General features: G+C 34.4%; 2 protein-coding genes across 3 annotated transcripts; both read right to left on the bottom strand.

Annotated features, from left to right (window-relative positions):
• Positions 1 to 12,104: 12,104 nt before the first annotated feature.
• On the bottom strand, positions 12,105 to 15,486 carry LOC108813274 (probable E3 ubiquitin-protein ligase RHG1A). Of its 2 annotated transcripts, none has more exons than XM_018585830.2 (6): positions 15,328 to 15,486; positions 13,271 to 14,708; positions 13,152 to 13,202; positions 12,909 to 13,004; positions 12,702 to 12,842; positions 12,105 to 12,623 (listed from the first exon to the last, which is right to left on the bottom strand). In XM_018585830.2, exons 2-6 carry the CDS (start codon positions 14,630 to 14,632, stop codon positions 12,471 to 12,473), a joined length of 1,803 nt encoding a protein of 600 aa, XP_018441332.1. In that variant the 5' UTR covers positions 14,633 to 14,708; positions 15,328 to 15,486; the 3' UTR covers positions 12,105 to 12,470. The 2 variants fall into 2 exon arrangements, with proteins under 2 accessions (XP_018441332.1, XP_018441408.1); XM_018585906.2 differs by having other exon boundaries at positions 15,203 to 15,341.
• A 2,572-nt stretch (positions 15,487 to 18,058) lies between these two features.
• Positions 18,059 to 18,970, bottom strand: LOC130497505 (uncharacterized). Its single transcript, XM_056990364.1, has one exon. It carries the CDS (start codon positions 18,968 to 18,970, stop codon positions 18,059 to 18,061), a length of 912 nt encoding a protein of 303 aa, XP_056846344.1.
• Positions 18,971 to 22,997: the final 4,027 nt, after the last annotated feature.

The raw sequence follows: 22,997 nt of genomic DNA, 5'->3' as shown, positions 1-22,997 counted from the left end.
TTCCATTCCAACTACTAAAAATTGAACCTATGAGCCCTTCATGACTTTGCCATCCTTTATCAAATCTAAATCGATATTGTTTACGTCGTATTTTGTCTTCAGTTGTGACAACAATGACCCTATGATCCTATCTGATTATTGTAAAAATTATTTGTCTCTTTTTCAAAGAAAATATAATTGTTTTTTTGCTAAAATAGTTTATAAATATGCCACACAGAAAATAATAATTTATTGAGTGTTAGTCTTTTTATGAGATAGCACTCGGTCTACAAAATCATGTTCACATTTTGCTGTCTTTCTCTTGAGACGTCTATTCTGCTTTCTTCAAGCAAGTATAGGTTATAGACTTTTGTTTAAGAAATGTGCCCAACAAATAAATATACGGGAAAATTGCCAAAACGAAACAAAAATTTAGCATGGTTGTCACTATAGTATAAAACTATCATTTAGTTGTCCTTTTAGTATAATTTCTTTCATAATCCCAAAACTAACCCTTGATTAATCTAATTAAACACATTAAATTAATAGAATTTTAAAAAATAATAATTAAAACGTTTAAAAAGGGAAAATAAAAATAAAAACTTTTAATAAATTTTGTAAAACTTAATAAAAATAAAAAAAATAATTTACAAATTTTTTTATAAAAAGTTTAAAATGTTTGTAAACTTTTTAATTTTATCAAAATTTTTAGTGAAAAAAAATTAAATGTATTTTTATAAAGTTTGTTTAAACTTTTTATTAAAAACATTTTGTAAAGTTTTATTTTATTTTTATAAAATTTACAAATTTTATATAGTTTGTTTAAAGTTTTTATTAAACACATTAAACTAAAAGAATTAAAAATAATAATTAAAAACGTTTTAAAAAGGGAAAATAAAATAAAACTTTTAAAATTTTATTTAATAAAAATAAACTTTGTAAAAATAAAAATAATTTACAAATTTTTTTAATAAAAACGTTAAATAAACTTATTAAAAACATTTTACAAAGTTTTATTTTTATAAAAAGTTTAAAACTTTTTAAATAAAATTGTAATTAAATAAAAAATTTAAAATTTATAAAATAAAAATAAAACTTTACAAAAAAATAATAGAAACTTTAAACTAACTTTATAAAAAGAAACATTTTACAAAGTTTTATTTTTTATAAAAAGTTTAAAACGTTTGTAACCATTTTAATTTTATCAAACTTTTTAATAAACATATAAATTTTAAAAGTGTTTTTAATAAAAATAAAATTTGTAAACTTTATAAAGTAAAAATAAAATTTTACAAAAAAATGCACCTAATTTCAAAACACCACATGTTGTATAGATATGTATCATAGTGAACAAGAGTTTGTGAAAAAAAACAAAAGAAAAACTATGGAAAACCATAGATTAATGAATAAGACAAGGGAAAATCATTTTTTAAAAAAAAATTGACAAGCAAAATCGAAAATAACACGTTTTAGGAAGTTAGAATATTTTTAGAAGATTTTTAGAATATTTCAATAACTGAAATTTTCATTAATTTTCGCAAAAATTAGGTAATCTTATCCGTAGAAGGCGCATTCTAAAAGTTTAGAACATTGACAAAAATCCAGAACACGCATTCTACTTTTAGTAGACGGAAGAGTACATTTTAGAAAACACATTCCGCGAAATTTAGAATACTTAATAAAAGTAGAAGATGCTTCCGGACGAAAAGTAGATAGCTTTAGGATTAGTAGAATGCGCATTCAACTTTTTTAGAAAATTAGTAAATAGTAGAATATACATTCTAAAAATAGTAGATGAACATGTTTATTTTAGAAAACGCTTTCTACTATACCATTTTCCGTAGAAGACACATTCTACCTTTCGTAGAACGTATTTTCAAATTCTTATTTATCAACTTTTTGAAAACAAAAAAAATATGAGCATGTGTATATTGGTGTTTTATTAATTGTTTGTATTTTTAATATTTTTTTTGATTCACAAAAGTATTTATTTCATTAGTTTTCAGAAATACAAAGGGTAAAAAAGAGAAAAATTGGACAAAAAATGATTTATACAAAGAGACAACACCCTTGTTTTTTTGTTCTCTATTAGCAATTTTCCTAAATATACCGACCCAAAATCCTAAATGAATGACTAGAGAGAAATATGAACATCAAAACAAACAAAAATCCAAGAAAAGGTCGATACACGACTAAAGATAAAAAAAATCAGACCCATAACTATATTTTCAAAAAGAAGGTTTTAGAAAAAAAATATCTTAAAAATGTTTAAAAATGTTTGGAATGAACGTGGAAATCGAAATTCACACTATCGATTTATGTAAATGGAGGAAAGTCAAGATTCCCGACTTTCTTTGAAGATCCGAATTTTCTGCGTAAACAAACGAATACAAAAAAATAACAAAATATCGTAAGAAAGTGCACATAGGCAATTTATTGATTAAGATGGAGTAAAGTTATGGAGTTTCACCGAAAACAAGATGACCGGAGATTCGTTTATAATGGAAAACAAAAGAACAAGTAGGAAATCATTTTAAGTATAGACCTTGATAGTCTAGCTACCTAAGTCTTAAGATCTCCTAGAACTAACAAGAATTTCCTAAGGTCTAATTTTTTGGATCCCTTGCGCTTCTCGACTCGACTCTTCTTATATATGCCTCCAACGTCGGCCGACCTTCCTTTTCTTCTCTTGATTTGAATATATCCCTTTGCGGAAATCTTTCTTTATCCTCTCGATCTTTATGTTTATCCCCAGAAACTTTAAATATATCTTTTCCATCTATCTTCTGCAAAAATAAAATAAACCTCATTGTAATTTGATCATATTCTTGTCTCGATTCCTAAGTGGGATTTTTTCCGCGTTTTAGACCCTTTTTGACCATTTTTTGACTTAAACGTTTTTACGATTTATTTTGGAGAAATCGTCCGTCATATGATGTTGGTTCTATGGGATGACGAAACCAAATGTATAACCGAGATAACCGTGTTTTTAAGGTAACTATTATTGGTTTACACGATTGATTCGAGATTTTACGAGAAAACAAGACTTTGCTATTTTAGTTGTAAAGTTTCAACGAAAACCCCAATCGAGAAAGAATAGACAATTCGATTGAAACTCAAAAGAGAGAACTACGAATGAGCTGTGAGGGTGATATACCATGGATTTTATCCATTTTAGCCAAAGTATATAAGTGTTTTAGGATATATATATTTTTTTTTGGAGTTTTTTTAGCATATTTACATGTTCATTTATGATTTGGGTAAAATTGTGATTTTGGAGCATTTTGGAGATAAAGATAGAAGAAACTCATAGTTGACCATCAAACCAGTCCAAAGGTCGACATGCAGAGTCAACCATCGATCGATGGACATCATCTGTTGTCAATGGAAACCAAAGAGCGCAAGACTCGACTTGGTTCCCAGCCGAATTATATCCCAAATCTCCCACATTTACAAGAATACCCCTGGCCGATTTTAACTTAATATTTAAGTGCTCTACCATTGTTCTACGCAACACACGCTTTCATACTTTATTATTTTCACAATAAACATATTTAAGGATTTTTAGTAGTTAGGAGAAAAGATCCAAGACTCCTTCAGAGCTTACGGGGAGAGGAAGTGGCGTCGTCGCCTTATTATGAGGTGTAGAGGAAATGGCGTTGTTGCCTTATGGCGAGGTGGAGAGGAAGTGTTGTCGTCACCTTGTGGCGATGTGGAGTGGAAGTAGCGTCGTCGCCTTACGGCGATTTGGAGAGGAAGCGCCGTCATCATAGGAAGTGGTGTTGTCGCCTCATGGCGACTTGGAGAAGGAGAGTAATGTTGTCGCGTCATGGCAACATGGAGAAGAGGAGGAGAGAGGCGTTATTGCCATCAGGCGAGATGGAGGGAGGATGGTCTTTCCATCAGGCGATACAGGTAAGAGATCATGGTCTCCGCCTCCCTGTGATGTTCATAGTCTCGTGTACTTCTTGTTGCTTCAAAACTTATCCCTTAACATTTTTCTGAAGTTATTTCGAGCGAGTTACTTAGAGGATAGCGTAACAATCTTGGACGTTGATTTCGAAATTATCAATTTTGACATCAACAATGACTTCAGAATGTGTATAATATCTTCTTAAATTTGTATTTTTTTCCCGAATTCAAGAAGCATTCATAAAAGTGTAACTAGACTTCTTGACTGAAATTTATATTTATATTTAGAAATTTCTTCCAAAATATGTACATCATCTTGTTGAATTTGACTTCGATGCATATTAGGAGAAATATCGTGGCATGAAGACTCCCCTCCAAAGTGCCACAACGACACGGACACTCTAAAATGAGATCATAGGCGAGAAACTTGCATACAACAAGACAACCGGCCTCATGAAAGGAGTTAACATAATAATGGGAAGCAATATTTTTTTTTTGCGACAACTCTGTGCTAGCAATCATTGGATATGGCTACTGAATAAACTCTGCGACCACTAGATCCCGGGAAATGATAGACAACAATATAGTCTTGGAGTATATGGAGCAAAAGACCGAGAACCTGGATTGGCTGCAAAACGATGCACTGGTCTGGCAAATAATGATTGCCGAAAATGGTTGATACCGGCAGCTTGGTAAATGTGATTTACAAGGATACTACTTCTGACATTCATTGGTGGAATTATAATGGATAGAAAATTCACGAACACTGACCCCCCCCCCCAAACATATACAACATTCCTCAGAACACCTTGGATCCATGCAATACAACTGTCCCATAAACTTATCATCAATGCATCAAATGTTCGACCTTGGAAGGAGTAATAACCGTCTGGGGAGCCAAAAGGCAGCTAGGTTATGCTACATATGAGAATAAGTACAAGCCAAGCCACCAGTTAGCAATTAAATGTTCGAATAATGAGAACGACAAGGAGAAAGAAGGAGAACATATAAAAATATCAAAATAAATCCAAAGGATGGCAAAACGAAGTAACAAAAGATAAGTCCCTCCCAATGAATGAACTAAGTAACCAAGGTATCCATCATCGAGCTGTTGGCAAAAGCAAGAGAAAGCTCCAATGAGTTTTGGCAAAGCAGCTGAATTCCAGATTTGCAAGCGAAACACACAAGGATATAATTTCATCAAATAACTCAGTTAGTCATAAATATGAGCTAAACACAATTTATGAACCCTACAATTTGTAGGTGAACTATGATAAGGCTTCATCCTATTTCGAATATCTAAGAAATCCATTTTTGATGCAGCTATTAATTATAATTGAGCTCCTTAGCTCAGAGCTTTTTTTTTTAGCTTTGAACTCTTTTAACTTGAGATTTTTATATCCGAACACTTTAGCTCCTTCTATATCGAGCTCATTAGCTCTGATCTCTTTAGCTTCCCTCGTATCGGTGCCAGAACCAATTTTTTGCGCATCTCTCATAGGTGTCTTGGTAAAACGACACTCTCGTCATGAGCATGGTCATTCGAGATCCCTTTCCATGCTGCTTGAGCTTAAGCACACTTATATGAATAGAAAGTTGGGCTCTCTCGCAAACGCCTGAAAAATACGGATAATGCCAAGTTTTCTAAAAATGCTCAGGGTAAGCCAAATCCTCACACCTAAAGATAAATTATGATATGAGATAATCCGAACTATCTTCGCTTATATTTATTAAAGAACCTAGCGTAAGCCATGCTTCCATGCACCCAATATTATTCACGAACAAATTCAATGAAAGTATTGACAAAACAAAATAATATTTCTTGCGCAAATAAACAAAAAATTTAGTAGTACATAGAACTAAAAACGGAAAGAAATTTATATGCCTTCCCAGCATGTTCATGAATGAAATACCTCCCGGCCACTCGAAAAATTTCATCACAGTAAATAAAAAAAATACCAAAAGTATAAAGCCACATACAACCTACTCTTATGCTTCTTCAATGCAGTTAGAGCTTGATCAACATGAGCAATCGAGCCATCAGTAGTAGGGAGCAAGGAAGATTAAACCCAAACTAATTGATAACTCGGGGTTTCTCGGTAACCTCAGTATCAACCGTCCCTTGGTCAGCAGTAAGATCATCAAATCGATCCTCACCAGCCTTGACACCAGTCTCATCCCTGGGAACCCCAATGCTTATTTCATCCTCGAAGGCCTCCACCTCCGGGATCAATGTCAAAGGTAGGATCCTGGTCGATCCATTAATAACATGAGAGAACCTTTAATCCCTCTGTGGATCGAGCTTGACAACGTTTATCTCATTAGTATCATCTTCAAAGTCCTTGAGGGATTGCCCGATACTCCCACGTCTGCCTCCAATCCCGTCAAGCCTCTTTTTGTCGTCGATCAGTCAGTCCACCTAGTCGCCTAGGAACCCAACAAAGAATTCTATTGAACCACCTTGGATTCAGTAAGAGCCCATTGGATATTCTCAAACTGAGCTTTTTATTTTGGCGCAGAAGCGCGACAGATGCTCCTATCAAACTTCCTGACCTCCCTCAACCTCGCAGCATTCAGACTTTGGATCTTCTCATCATGAACCCTCGGTGCCATCTTCCAAATTCACGGCTCTCCTTCTGAGTGTCTGCAAGATCCTTCATCAACCCAGTTTCGTGCTGCTCCACCGACGACTTTCCTGGTCCAAACGGTCATGCACCTCCTTTATACAAACACAAAGTCATCAGCCTTGATCTTCTTGATACTTCCCTCTTTGACTTCCACCTTTGCTTCAAACTGTTTAAGCTTACCCTCCAGGCAAAATTGTGAGTAGACACCTCCAGGCTTTATATATAAGCACAAAGTCATCAGCCTTGATCTCCTTGATATTTCCCTCTTTGGCCTTCACCTTTGCTTCAAACTGCATAAGCTTACTCTCTAGAGTGACACTGTGAGTAGACACCTCCTGGCTTTTAGCCTGCTTAGTCCTATGCGCACTTGGACCACGGGAAGCACTCTTATTGACAGTGGCCAAGTTACTCAGAAAAAGGCGTACTTCACACTCATTGAACAAACGCATTGAACAAATGACGACGGTTCACTAAACCCATATGCTGTCAAAAATCAAACACATTCAGCATTAAAGACAATAATAACGATAAACATAGTCTAATGGTGAAATTATCTTAGAGTTGGTTCGGCAGACACCTTAATAGATCCTGTGCTCATATAACATACTCTTTTCGGGAGAAGAAGATCGTCGGGCCAAGAATAAATTGTGATGAAGACATATGCAGGTTGGTCCCTCGCTAGGAAGAGGAGCATGATTAGTAAAGTCAAAGGAGACTGCGAAATCGCATATCTGGTATGAAGATAGCTCAAGAGCCTGGGGCTCTACCTTATTGACCACTCTAGACCTTTTCAAAAACAAATTAGGGATCCTACTTTAGTCACGAAAATTGGAAACAAAATGCTTCTTGGAATTACATTCCAAACTACAAGCTTTTCCGACTTTGTATGTCAGATGATGAGGATGTCCTCCTAGGCCTCACAGGATCCTCCTAGGATCGGCACTCAGATGAAGACATATTTCATCTGCTCTGGAGAACACCGAGGAGGCTCAGACTGTCATTTTCTCCATGGACTCTATAACGTGACTCCGGGTAGTTGGAAGAGGCATTCAAAACGAAGCTACATCAGATCCTGCAGCAGCCCCACGGCCTTAACAGCTTCAGCTTTCTCCTTGGAAACTCTGGAGACTTCAACACCAACATGAAGATTGGGCTCTACGGCCTCTTAATTCTCTAGGGAAAATAGCTTTGTTTCTCATTACTTTAAGAACAGATTTCTGTTTCACAGCTTCAAGAATAACATTTGCTCTTAACCACTAAACCCAATCGTAAGTTCACAACAGTGCCCGGTCGTACCTAGGGGCAATACATAGAGATCAAATATACTTAAAAGTTTTCGAGAAATTAAAATTAAACAAAATTTATTTTTGTGTTTGTAACGAAATTGCAGAAAAGTAAATATGAGGAAGTAAAATGAGTAAACAAATGGATTAAAAGCATTGGGCAGTGGATAATTTTCAGTAAACACATAATGAAACAATGATATATATGGAATGCATTAAGAATCATTTTCAAACTCATACAACATGATTAGATTAATCTTCTTGCTAAACCATATGTATTAGACTCATAGAGATAATTTTCGTTCAATTTCATATTCTAAACATGCAATACAACCAATTCGAGTTTGATACGTTCACAAAACTCCTATTGGCTAAGATCATCTTGCTCATTCTAAGTTCGCTCAGACATGTAATCAAGCAATTCAGGGGTATTAACAATCAAAGATCATAAACTAGACCATGTATTTAATTTCAACATTAAGAACATCATAGATGAAGAACCAAGTAGATAATTCTTTAATCTAAAAAATTAAGTTCATAAATACAAATCCATGATTACTTCAAAACCCTAAGTCTGAAAAGTAGTTTATTCAGATATAAAACAAGAAACACAAAAGATGAAAAATAATGTACAACTGAATTTGAAATAAAACATAAGACCTGAAAAATTTGATATGTGACTAAAAGACTCTAAAAATACATTTTGGTTTTAGAAAGACTCAAAACTGTTAGAGACGGATAAAACAACGTATGAGATAATCCAGTACAACATACCCAATCCAAAATTAATATATTCCAACGTTGATCCAATAAAACTGGTACGACCTGAAAATTCGTCATGCCAATCAATGTCCAAAATTAAAAGATGTATATGGTCGAATAGCCATTATTCTCAGGAACTAAAGGTTAATATCACACATTAAAAGTTTTTTTTTGAAAAAAGATCACACATTAAAAGTTACAAAATATTATGTTACCTGTTGACTGTAAGGTTAAAATCCGGATTGCGTAGAATCGGAAATACGTGGAAATGAAACGTTTCTAAACATGATTTGGAATAGAAATGATTTGGAAACGTTTATAAATATGTACATATATACACACATATGTATTTACATACATGTATATGAATGATTAATATGTGAGTACAATTGTTTTCTTATATTTGGTTTATCTAATAATATAATTCAACAAATAACAATTTTTGTTAAGTATACGGAAATAAAACAAGTAATAGTTAAATATTAAAATCATATTAAAATTTTAAAATAGTAGATATCCAATATTTAAATATCAAGTAGTTTAACTCTAAATAAAAAGATACATGTTTCAAAATTTACTTTCAAAGGTTTTTAAGTTTCTAAAATAAAATCACAAGCTTTTAAAGTAGAAACGAAAATTTTAAAAGTAAAGACACAAGTTTTCATTGAGTTTGCAAAATGAAACTTTCAAGAAACGAGTTTCCAAAAGATTCTGATACCGAAACGTGAAACGGAGTATCCATGCAACTTAGGTTAAAATCCATAAGACTTAATAGGTACGTAATTGGATTATTCTTGTTTTTATAGATTATTTGAATTCTTATAGTAAGGTAACGATAACAAATCATAATTCAATTTATATTCCTCATTTAACCTACTTAAGACGTTGAGCAGAATATACAAATCCTAACGTCACCAGCAATTCTTTAAAATCTAATAAATTTGAAAAACTAAATATGCGACACAAGGACAAAAAAACAGGTCACTCAACCACAATAGTAATTTGTTGCTCAGACGGTCGTGCTCGGCACCAATACATGAGCTTTATGTCATTTTCATTATAATAAAAAACTATATCATAAGAAAAAGAGAAATTTCTTAAGATACCCTTTTCAGTTTATCTTCACGAAAATAACTTTCAAAGAAAAAAAATAACCAAAATTTTTATTAAAAGATAAAACATACATTTATATTTTTTGGGTTAACTAATCTAGACTTTGAATATAGATTTCAAATTTCAAAAGATAAGAAAAATATTAAAATTTTCAAAATAAAATAGTTATTTTGGTCATTTTATTTCTTGAAAGCTATTTTATGACAAAAACATAAAAATAACTATTCGAGAGAATTGCCCTAAGAAAAACTATAAGTTGATCCGAGAAATAGAGAAGTATCAAAAGTCATTAAATCAAAAATAAAATTTCTTTCGTGTTTGTTAACCTGTCATCTGTAGGTTAAGAAAAGAAAAACATGTCATTATTAATTTCAGATTAACATTACAATTATATGGAACCACGTGAATTGGTTCAAACGAGTCTCTTTCCTTTCATAATTGGAGATGAATGTAGCGAGAGATCAGCATTTATTGTATTTTTCTTTTTTGTCAAAAAACACTACACTAATACGTATGTATGTAAAACTACACTAATACCATAACTAAGACAACGCCTTGCGCTTAGTAAGTTTATATGAAATTATTTAATAAATATTGTATAGAATTATATATTTTTGATTTACAAAAAATTATATTATTGATCGAATTAATATTTTGGTCTTTAAATAAATTTTAAACTTCTTTGTTAATTACATAATTTTACTGATGAACATGTCGTATTTTTAAATATATTGTAAGTCAAAAAATCATTTGTCACATAAGAATCTAAAGTTTAGGCCAAAAAATCTCAAGCCTGCTATTTAGTTACAAAGAAACTATGCTATCTCGGTTTTATATCATGATTTAGCAATTTAAAAGTTAATTATTGTTATGAGAAGTGTACATTCACGTATCAATCCTACATATCTTTAATATTTTTTTTCTTTTAATTATGTTTTTTTTATTTTGGTTATTTCTTGATATAAATATGGATTTTGGAGTTTATTTTCATCTCTTTCTTTTTTTTGGCCTGAGATTTAAAAATTTTTAAGATTTAAAATTACTAAAGAGATATATAGTTAGATTAAGATATGCGCCTGTGCAGAATAAATATTTTATATTTATTATTTATTTTATGTTTTCTGTATATTATGAAGTAATTAATATTAATTATATATTAAATAACTAAGAAAGTAGTAATATTATGTAATAAATTGGTGTGCACATATAAATCAAACGAGCATTCTTGTTTATTCACAATCATTTTAGGGTAAATAAATCAAAACATTCAATCTTATCTATCGTATATGATATATGTAATTAAATTAAAATGATATTAACATATATATAGGATACTTTTAATATGTATATTAATTAAATGAGGCTTCTTCTCATATGATTTTATAATTATTTGCATATTTGTGTGATAAAATTGAATGTTAGGTTGTTAGTTTCAAAAACATGAAATTTGATACTCCATTTGTTTCATAATAAGTGTCATTCTAACATTTTTTTCTTGTTACAAAAAAATTGTCACTTTATATGCAAATCATACTTACTTGCAGCTGAAAATTAATTGCAAATTTCATTGATTTTATAAATAATTTTATTTATCTCAAATACTATTGATTAGAGATGTGTAATTAATAACAACTTACATATATTTATGCCACTTTCTTAATCTGGGTAAAAAATGTCAAAGTGACACTTATTTATAAACGAAGTGAGTAAATAATATGAAAAATGACTAAGTAATGATGGAAACAAATTGTTAAGATGATAGAAAAAGACTATTAGATTGTTAGATTGGCACGTGAATTTTGATTGCTTGATTATTGAGTTGCATGTGGACGGTTTTAAGCGTCCTCACTGAATAATTTTGTATACTTATGCCTCCTTTGAGATGCAGGCAAGGTTAATTGTATGGACCGGAGTGCGAGCTATAAAAACCATTGAGACTAAGATATTTGATTTTGGGTAGTGTCGAGAAGTTTTGTAAAATATATTTATATTGTAAAAACTACATGAATTTAAATATTTGGTCTTGGGTTTTTATTTATAAACTTGCGGTATTTCTCATTTTCATTCAATAAAAATTTGACTTGATTTTTATTTAGAATTTTCCACGTGCTTTCAAAGATTTCCAGGTATTTCCGGGGTAGAGTTGTTTTATTCGGCCCATGGCACAAACTGAATAAGCAATAGCCTGGGCCAAATTGTTTTGTGAAAAACAAAAATATATTTTTTGTACAATGGAAAAGGGGCACATTTTTAAAAGTTGAGTAGGGCCTTTTATTGGCTTGAGCAGTCGCTGACTACACAACAAGAGATGATGTAGGTACAAAAAAAAAACGAATCGGACCAAAAACCTGACACAGAGAGAGACCACTTTTTGAGAAAAAAAAAAGAGAGAGACCACACTTCATTTGCAAGTTGCAACCTCCTTGAATCAAAGAATATGCATAGCTTTTGCTATGTTAATATGATCCATTTAGGATATAAGACATAATTTACATAACTCAATCACCCATAAAATCTATCGAACTTCCCGAATTGGCTCACAAACCTTTTAGGTTTTTCAATGAGTAAATCATAAGAAAAAAAAACTAAATCATCCAAACAAATTCAGAAGAACCTAAGTTTGTTTTTCTTAGATACTCCCCCAGTTACTTCTCTAGATTCCTATTTTCTCGCTACCTTCCAAATCATCAAACCTTAAACTCGAACACCAAATGCACAAAAACGCATAACCGAAACTTGCCTTTGGGTGTTATGGTGAGGTTGCAATGGTATAGAACAGCTCAAGGTCTTTCCATCATAATATTCCTGGCTTCTCTACAGTGTTTAACCCTGTCGTTTTGCATATCGGACAAATATTCTTTTGCTTCAGCCATTCTTTAATGCATTGGCTATGGAAGCCATGCCCACATTCCAGCTTTCCCAGTTCTTCTCCCTCATTGTATTCCTCCTGCAGTTATTGCCACCAAGTTTAAACCAACATGTCCCTAGAATTAGTAAAGATGAGTACAAGATGTTATGTTGTTACCTGACAGACACAGCATGGCTCTATCTCTTGTGGACATCTGGTGTCACTAGTGTATTTGTGCTGCTTCAATCGGTTTGATATGGTTTCCTCATTCAGACCGGTACAAACATCTCCAATCCGCTCTCCTAGAGACAACAACTCCTGCAGATTTTCAAGCTCACGGTTAGTATGACACTAAATGATTTATAAGTTTGCTCTGGCTTTTACCTCATACGACATGTTGTCAACATCGAGTCGCATGTCTCTATAACGGTCATGAATACCAGCTGCACCTAGCATCGACTGATTGAGAAGCATAACATCCTGAATAAATCAGATGACATGTTTTACATTAAACGTATACCTTTTCATCTAACAATAGAGAAGATGTGACAGCTCTGCTGGGTGCTTATATAGCAGCATTATTATATGAATAAAGATAAAAATATCAAATAAGTAGCATTTATGTACCTCTAAACGCAAGGTCCCTGTCCTACGCATCTGTTCCAAGACATTGCGGAGCTGTTTCAAAAAAAAAGAAACAGTGTCAGCTCTACATAAGATAGCACTAATCTATACATGAAACTAACCTCCGCGAGTCTGCCTCTTCCTCGACTTGTGAATGCTAAGCCCCGCAAAGATTGAGGTACTGCTCTCGAGTAAGCCCGATTCTGCGGCTGAAAGGTGGTACCTCCCCCAGATTGAAGGACATGCTGAGCCAGAGAGGCAGGAGGGGCAGAAGAACGAGCAGCTATATGGTTTGTAGCAAGGGAAGAAAGCAACGACCTCCTCCGCAAATGTTCCGATAATCTTCTTTGATTATGTGCCGAGTTATTCTGGTGAGGAGTCAATGCTGGTGATGGCTGAACACCTGTCCTGGATGGAGACTGTGCAACCTGTCCAGGACCACTTACATGACCGTGGGGCAGATTTATCATACCCGGAGGTGCTAACATGTTGCTTCTTTGTCTGGCTTCAACTGGATGAACCACATTTCTGTCAACAGGGACAGCAGAACTCGAAGATCCACCCGCTGTTGCTACTGGGCTTCCGCTCCATTGGAATGGTGGTATCATATTTCTTGAAAGAGGGGCTATACTAGCAGCAGAAGCATTTGGGTTCAGAGAAGCATAATTGCCAAAACCGTGTCTATTTCTCAATTCCATGAGCTGTTGCTCTAGTGGTGGTACATGTCCTCCTGGTGCGCTCAAGGATGGAGCAATAGGTTCTCTGATAACAGTTCCAGCAGCAAAGACAGTTTCTGGATTAACCCTGCCAGAGAAGTTTTTCTCTGGAATAGCAGGAGGAGCAGACAGGTTTTGAACTGCAACAGGGACCAATCCTCTTGGCCCATGGTCAAGAGACATGTTCAAATCATTTTTTGTAGGGCTATAAAACGAAGAAGCCGAGACCAAAGAACTGCTCTCTCCACGGTTGACCTCACGGAAACCTACATTTGATGAGGATTGTCCAATGCCGGCATCAAGAGCTTTTCTTTTACGTTGCCCATCTACAGATGAACCAACTCTAACACCGTTCTCTGGCCCATTAGTCTGAAAAAGACTAGGATGACCTGTGACCGGGTTCATACCCTCATTATGGTTTGCACTAGGAGGTTGCATAAACAAAGGGTTTAACTCGACCTTGTCGTTTCTTAGTTCCTCTAAATGACGAATTGCCATCCATTGCTTAGTGATGGTAGGTGCTTCGTTCTTTGCACCACTAGAGCTAGCCTCACCAAGACTAAACCTGTGCAAGTTGCTTTGCTCAGGATACACTGAGTTTGCAAAACTAGTATTTGTATCAGCAGCTGTATTCATGTAACTCTGAAGATCGTTATCACCAATAATTTGAAGATTCCCCCAACGAATCTGCTGATCTACCAGAGGATTAGTAGATGAAGAACCATTGGCCTCTGAAAAAGAACCGATACTAGCCCTTTCTCCCTGCATCTTAGCCCTCAGTTACAGTTGACGCTTGAGAATTGGATATTCTCACCACTTTCTGCAATGTAGCCGATGCTGGAAACTGCAACGCAAGATCAAACAAGAATTACATAAGTAACAAAGACAATAGAAAGGGAGCATTACAATCCTAGAAGAACATAGGAAAACAATTTGCACAGCTACAAAACGAATCACATCAGTAAAAAAATAAGATGATGATCCAAACTTGAGCAAAAAAAATCTCAACTTTAAATCACAATCTCAATACAAAGCATACTCGTATTTCAACAGCACATACAAGCAAAGCAAATCAACAACTTGGAATGCATTATAAAAACCAAAAGCCTTGCTACAGAGAAATCATAAAATAATAAAAAGACAATTTTTGTTTTTGGTTCAAACAGAACACTTGATAAGTTCCTAAAGACAAAGATCCAGCCTTAAAAAGTTATTCCAAAGAAACTAAATTTCTTCTTCCAAAAGGATGAACACACACAAACCCCACGAATTACGATCAAGCTTGAAGAAACCCACAACCCAGAAAAGAAAAACAAAATCAAAGAAAGAAAGACCGACCGATCTGAGAAGGTTTGGTGAGAGAAAGAAACGCTTCAACTTTAAATATGTTATAGATTCTCCGATAAAACACAACGAAAGAGGAAACCGATTGCGGAGAAAAGAGGAGAAAGGAGAAAACAAACCACTTTATCAAGGCAGAGAGAAGAGGAGGAGATGATGATGGGAATGAGGAAAGCGAAGCAACACAAACCAAATGGGAATAGAATCCGGAGGAGAGAACAGAGTAATATATAATACTATGGGTAGATTCACATTTAAACCAAAGACAATATTGTGATATATTGCATTTAAATTTTGGAAACTGATTTAAGAGAAAATAAAAAAAGGAAGTCAACAAGAATGAGCAGTTCCCAAAAGACTGAATTGAATAGCTACGTACCAAAAAGAAGATAGGTACGAATCACACAACACGAAACTTATGGTAATAATATTAAATATATATTATAGAGAGACGTTGTAGTATTTGTAACGTGAAGAGAAAATGAAAAAAAAAGGAAGTTGGCGAAACTAAGCGGAGAAGTTGTCCGTCTCTGTCCTTTCTTTGCTCTCACGTCCAACCAAACGCACGCGGCCTGCCTTTTTATTTTTACTTCCCAAGTAAAATGTTGAAACGAATCCGAAGTTATTATACTGAACGCATTGTCAAATTTGAGATAAATATACTATATACATGCATAATTAATATATATATATATATATATGTAGGGCACATATGAGAAAGTATTAAATATCTATCAATCTTCTCGTTATTAAATATTAGACCCAATCTCCACGCTACGCGCAGATAAGTGTTTGTTTAAATGCTGATTATGATATTTGATATTTCTTGTTTGGTATGATTGTAATATTTTTTAAAAAAAAATTGCTGATGACAACGAAATTGTCTTAAAACAAATATAATAGATGTAAGTATCATAAAGACGTATATAAAAGAAAAAAGTGTCTAAAGAGATGTTGCGATAGAGTCATTTGAAAGAAATAGCCAGCAAAAGGTAAAGATTAAGTTAGTTAACTTAAATTAAATTATATACAATACAATGATTAGTTTTATAATAAGATACCTGATTCTCGTAGGTGCATAAGAATCGTGTGTGTCTTTCCCAACAGTATGTAATTCCTACGGGTGTGGTGTCGAGCTTTGTAAATCTGTCGAGAAGTTTTATTCCTTCTGGTTTGATAAGAATCATGAAGATATTGTTATATGTCCGAACATGCCAATCTGGAATCACCTGAATAGAAAGTGGAATTGCTTCTTCCTCATAACTCCTATGAGATTTATTCAATTTCCTGGTGATTCTAAACTGATTAATGGTTTCAAATCAAGCTTCTTACATCTTTGTTCCTTCTGGTTTGATAAGAATCATGACAATATTGTCATATGTCCGAACAGGCCAATCTAGGATCACCTGAATAGAAAGTGAGATAGCTTCTTCCTCATAACTCCTATGAGATTTATTCAACTTCCTTATGATTCTAAACTGATTAATGGTTTCAAATCAAACTTCTTACATCTTGGTTCCTTCTGGTTTGATAAAAATTATGAAGATATTGTCATATGTCCGAACAGGCCAATCTGAGATCACCTAAATAGAAAGTGGGATAGCTTCTTCCTCATAACTCCTATGAGATTTATTCAACTTCCTGGTGTTTCTAAACTGACTAATGGTTTCAAATCAAGCTTCTTACATCTTTGTTCCTTCTGGTTTGATAATAATCGTGAAGATATTGCCATATGTCCGAACAGACTAATCTGGGATCACCTGTAAAGAAAGTGGGATAGTTTCTTCCTCATAACTCTTATGAGATTTATTCAACTTCCTTGTGATTCTAAACTTATTAATGGTTTCAAATCAAACTTCTTACATCTTGGTTCCTTCTGGTTTGATAAAAATCATGAAGATATTGCCATATGTCCGAACAGGCCAATCTGTGATCACCTGAATAGAAAGTGGGATAGCTTCTTCCTCATAACTCCTATGATATTTATTCAACTTCCTGGTGATTCTAACCTGATTAATGGTTTCAAATCACGCTTCTTACATCTTTCTTCCTTCTGGTTTGATTAGAATCATGAAGATATTGCCATATTTCCGAACAAGCCAATCTGGAATCACCTGAATAGAGAGTGGGATAGCTTCTTCTTCATAACTCCTATGAGATTTATTCAACAATCTGATAGAGAACTGCCGTCGACGTAAGGTGAACGGTAGATTTGTTTCATCATGCAAAAGAACAATTCTTGGAATCAAGATCTCTTTTCCAATTTGCGATCCAGTGACAATTTCTGCCTTCAGCAAGCGCTCGCCTATGTGGGTTAAGATTATACAGGTACCATTGCACAATCCCTTTTCTGATTTATGTTCCATAAAATCATAACTGGGGCACCAACTTTCAGAGTGAGTTTATGCGAAGGCGGACCTGAAAACTCCAAGGAATTGAGATACTCTACTGGGTATAGTGTTTCATTTTGATCTGATTTAGTTTCCGATATCTCAAAGCTATCAAAACTGAAGTAGTCTCTGGAAACCTCGTCCGTATGTGAGATGGTGTAAGCATTGATCTCATCCACGGTCTCATTTTGTGGTGTGAGTATAGCTCTATCAGTGTAATAGCTCTGGGAGGCTGTCATTGTGTTTACTTCTCCGCATTGACAACCTATTTCAGTGGATCCACATCACTTTGTCCAATCAGTGAGCGATCGAAAGCTATCATTTGTTCATGATGGTCCTCATACTGATCTCCCGATTCTGGTTTTACACGTCCTTCTCCGACTTGTAAGAGCCAATCTGAGAATTGTTTTTCTTCCTGATTGAATCTCATTTTCGTTTTCAAAGAGAACTTGTGGCAGCTATGCTATAGGTATGAGTGGCTTATTGAAGCTAGGACAGTATCAACTCTATTGCCTCGTGGGATTACAGGAAGTAACTGCCGAAAATCACCGCCTAACAGTACTGTTTTGCCGCCAAAAGTCAGATCTTTCGCGGTTGTATCTTTTCTAGACATTATGTCTCTTAACGATTTGTCTAGAGCCTCAAAAGCATGCTTATGTGTCATAGGTGCTTCATCCCAAATTATAAGATCCGTTTTCTCGATTAGCTCAGCCAGCATTGTTCCAGGTTTGATGTCGCATAGCTTATCTTCAGAGAGCTTTAAAGGGATATTGAAGCGAGAATGTGTTGTTCTACCATTAGGTAGGAGCAATGCATCTATTCCAAAAGAGGCGACCGGCATAACAATTTGTTTTCTGGATCGAATTCTCAATATTATGGTTTGGTAAAGGAACGTTTTATCTGTGCCGCATGCGCCATATACAAAGAATAGCTTTCCATCCCTTTTATCAACAGATTCTAAGACTGATTCGTAAATCGCACGTTCGTCAGCATTAAGCTGTTTGAATTGCCTGTAATGTCTTACTGTTTCCTCGGCGACATCGTAATCCAATTCCTGGTTCCACATATTGTTTACCAGCTCTCTCAGCAGAACATGTTTGATCTTCGGCATATCTTTAATATCGCCTAATGATCGGTAATGCATTCGCATCAATTTTTCTACTTCGATTAACGCGTACTTCTCAAGAGTCTCATCATCTAGCTCCAGATTTGCATGACCCATGATTATATGCCTCTTGTGTAGTATATCCTCGCTCATTGATTTCCAAGAGTGTTCCGATAAATGTTTAGAACTCGTAACAAAGCAGTTCGTCAAGAATGTGACAAACATATCGCGAAGTGTATATGGGATAGCCCATCTAACGCCTTCTGACATGGTCTTGTGCCACTCAACATTGTTGTCCAAATAGCCGCATGCATAGCAAACTGATTTGAAATCAGGATATTTCACATTGTTGTAAGTTTTGAGCTCGTCATAGCTTCGAAGACCCTTAATCTTATTTATGAGGATCCTTAGAAAGTAACGATCACCTGATGATGGATGAACAGTTACAATTCTGCCAATGGCTCTGCCTTTCTTACGTTCAGTCCAGACTTTAGTATTGTTGTTCCACACAAAATATTCTTTGCACGTATGTTAATGTTCTCGCAAACTCTGACCTTCTGCATAAAACCATCCACTCAGTGAACATTGTTTTCTCAATTCCCCGGCTTACGGATTACACGGCCAAAGTTATCAGTTTCTTTGACTGAGATGTTATGTTCGCCTTCTAGGTGAATGAGAAGCTTCTCAATTGATAGTTTTCTTTTGTGTATGTGGAATGCGTACGTCCGCCACATAGACTCACAAGCTGACAAATATCAAGCATTGATGTAGTCTTGGATCTCATTGCGGTGCTTGATGACCCTCTCATTTGATCCTTCCGAGGACGGTGTTTTAGAAGAAGTTGCCGTATTTCCTTTCTCAATAACAGCTGATGCTCTATCAGTACCCTTGGTTATGTACTTGAATAAATACTTTACCGCACTTGTTCGATTACACCACTCGACATTAGTATGAGCATTGTACTTCTTTAGAAGCTTGATGTTATGGGGAACAACAAAGGTGTTGTCTAGGATTGACCCATTCTTTACCACACTTGCTTTTTGTTTCGGCGCCGGCGATATAACACATATCCTGACTTGTCAATCGAAGTGGTTTTGTTATACGGTCGAGGATACTTTTTCGTGCACACATTTTTTTCCATACATGGTGACCTCGGATTAAGTGTACCACATGGACCATGGATCATTTGTTTTGTTACTAAATTATAAGCCTCTGGATCTTCATCTTTGTCTGGGAGCTCGGCTGAGATTATCTCATTAATTTCATCTGCACTCGGTGTCCTGGAATAGTTTCCAAACCACAGTAATATATGAGCTTGAGGAAGACCCCTTTTCTGAAACTCTATTATGTGGAGTGCTGCTGTATACGGCTTGAAAAAAGTCCATTTTTTGAAATTTGTGAGTAGTTGATCTAACTTCATTTTGAAGACTCGATATTCAATGTCTGGTATATTATTGGGAGTATCTCCACCATATCTCATAAAATGCTCTTTAATCTCGATTCAATTAGGATTGGCCATCACTATGATAAACAAATCTAGATTGCCGAAGTCTCTGCAAATTGCCATTGTGTCATAGTATTTCTCAACTAAGTATCGGGGCCCACTAGTGAAACTCGGCGGCAGTATATACCTCTGACCAACAATTTTAGCATCAATGTCATCTCTGCTCACAGCATCTAGAATATTACTGTATAGCTCGGCTCTCAAGACATCTTGATTATTCCTCGCCCACCTTAGACGATCTTCCTCAATTGCTGTATAAACGTCCACAATAAATTGATGGAAGAGATGCCCTCCTTTAATCAATGTCATCCCTTAGTCAAGGCGTGTCTGGATCAGTGAAGAATAGTATTGGCGTATGGTTAGGAATTGTCTTGTTTTCGAGGTGCATGTCTCAAGATTTAGTGGAATCTCGGGGTGAAAGCCATACTCACCATATGGAAACATAAGAGGGTATTGTAGACTCATGTTCAGAGGGTGATCATCACGTAACTGCTGCAAAGTGTCTGATTGGAATTGGACCACTATATCTCGTAATCTGATTGTCGATGACATATCCCCTACAATAAGGCATGCGACCTCACTCTTGCCCGGTAGATCGTACTCTTTCCTTTTCCCTTTATCTTGGAGCAACCTAACAGTGAACTCCTCCCCGCTTTCGTAGTGGTCACGTGCCCGTTGGAATATCTTAGCCAAAAAATTGTTCTCGTCAACCATATCGATGAGGCGCTGTAAGGTTGTCTCATCATGATTTCCTTCTGCCGAGGTTTGACCCCTCGCAGTCAACCGGTTTTTGACTTCGTTGCTTATATCAAATATATAAAGCTGGAGATAATCCGGGAGACGGCCCTGTTGTGGTATAAGCGAGCCAATTCTATAGTGGGTTTGACCCTGGATCTGTATAGTGTATGGACCAGGCGCAAGCGCGACACTATAATCCATTTTCATCCCAACTGATGTGAAAGCCAGTACAGAATTATAGACTCGGATAGTATCCCGAAACGGTCTAGACCGAAGAAGTTCTTCTAACAATGCTGGAGGTTGTTTGATCGGTGGAAGCTTTATTTGGCCATGGTTACAGCAAATCGTGAATATTGGTTCACCTGTTCTGGAGTCCGTACCAGTGCTCTCCGAAGTCCACATTAGCGCACCACATTTCGCGCATGCTACGATTGGGTTCTCTTCGGCTTTAGATGAAGAGCCTTTATCTGAATTAAATCATGTTTAACGTTGTTATCACATCGTGTGTTTATAATATATAATTTTACGGAGTCTAATTTCTGTTAAGAAATACAGCAGAACCTGTATTAATTAGTACTTGATAATTAACAAAATCAGTAAAATAACCGGAGCTTCTAGCCTAGTGGTAAAGGGCTCACAGCTGTGAGTACCGCCACCTGGATTCGAATCCTGGCCACTGGGAAATTAATATTTCGGCATCGCCAGGAACAGAGGACTGACATGTGGCAACACGTGACTAGTCTGGACCACTTCTGTGGAACCAGGATACCTCTGTATTATTTCAAAAAAAAAAAACAATCTTAGTAAAATAATAAAATTTTGCATGTCTCAAATAGAGCAGGAACAAAATTTGTAAGATAATAATTTCAATTTTTTTATAAAATGTGGTCCCTTTAATTTATTTATTTGTAATTTATATGTATAAATATTTATATACGTAAGAAAAATGATTTATACCTTGTAATAAAAAAAAATATATATATATATATATATATCTTATCATTTAAAATTTTCTGATGAGACCTAGTACAGTATAACTCTTTAAATTAATACTCGATAAATTAATATACATTAAAAATCTCTATAAATTAATATAATTTTATATTCTCAAATTGAGTTTTTGGTTCAATTAGTATACCGATAAATTAATAATTTTTATAAATTAAGAAATAATTATAGTTTTGGTGAAGTCACAACATTATTAATTTATAGAGGTTTCACTGTAGTATCGTATGTAAAACCGTGTTGGAGTTATATGCGATATAAATTTTATTCACCATATATTATAATAAACGTAATATAAATATATAATAAGAAAAATAACAATTAATGTATATACGCTAAAACTGAAAAAAATATTCTCTCAGTTTAATCATATAATTAAATAATAAAATATAAATAGGAAAGGTTTGTAAACTAATATCCTATTAATCACTTAAATTTGAAGTCCCGATATTATTAGATAATAGAGATTTTAATGTATTGATATCGCATATCTTTATTTTTATTTCATTTACAGGACGAATTTATATAGTACTAGGTATGGACCCGTGCGTTACACGGGTTTTGATTGATATTTCAATTTCAAAATACACATAAAACTTAGAAAACTTTATATTGTAAATAGAGCATTTTTAGATATATTGTGTAAAATTTATTTAAGAAATAAAAATTTGTTTCCATGTAAATTTTGGTTGGTATATAAGTTTCTGAAACTATAGTGCATAAGCAATTATTAGAAATTTTGTATTTAAGGCTAGATAAAAAAATAAGAGTCGAAAATTTAAATCGAACTCAACTTAGATAATATAAATTAGAGTTAAATACAGTGAATTAGAAAATTGAATCGAGTCAATCGAGTCGAAGAGAACGTCATACACATTCTTATACTTTTAATTTAATATTTTTATTAACTTGTTTTTTTCTTTCAAATTTTCTTCTCACTTTATAATAACAATAAAGACTTTTTATTAAACTAATTCAGTTTAGTTAAACTTTTGTGTTTATTGTGTCTTGATGCTACATTCCACTATAACACCTTAACTAAAATGAATT

Source organism: Raphanus sativus, chromosome 1 (assembly GCF_000801105.2).
Source record: "Raphanus sativus cultivar WK10039 chromosome 1, ASM80110v3, whole genome shotgun sequence".
NCBI lineage: Eukaryota > Viridiplantae > Streptophyta > Magnoliopsida > Brassicales > Brassicaceae > Raphanus > Raphanus sativus.
Note: the sequence above shows the minus strand (reverse complement) of the source record. Positions and strands in the feature narration are given on the sequence as shown.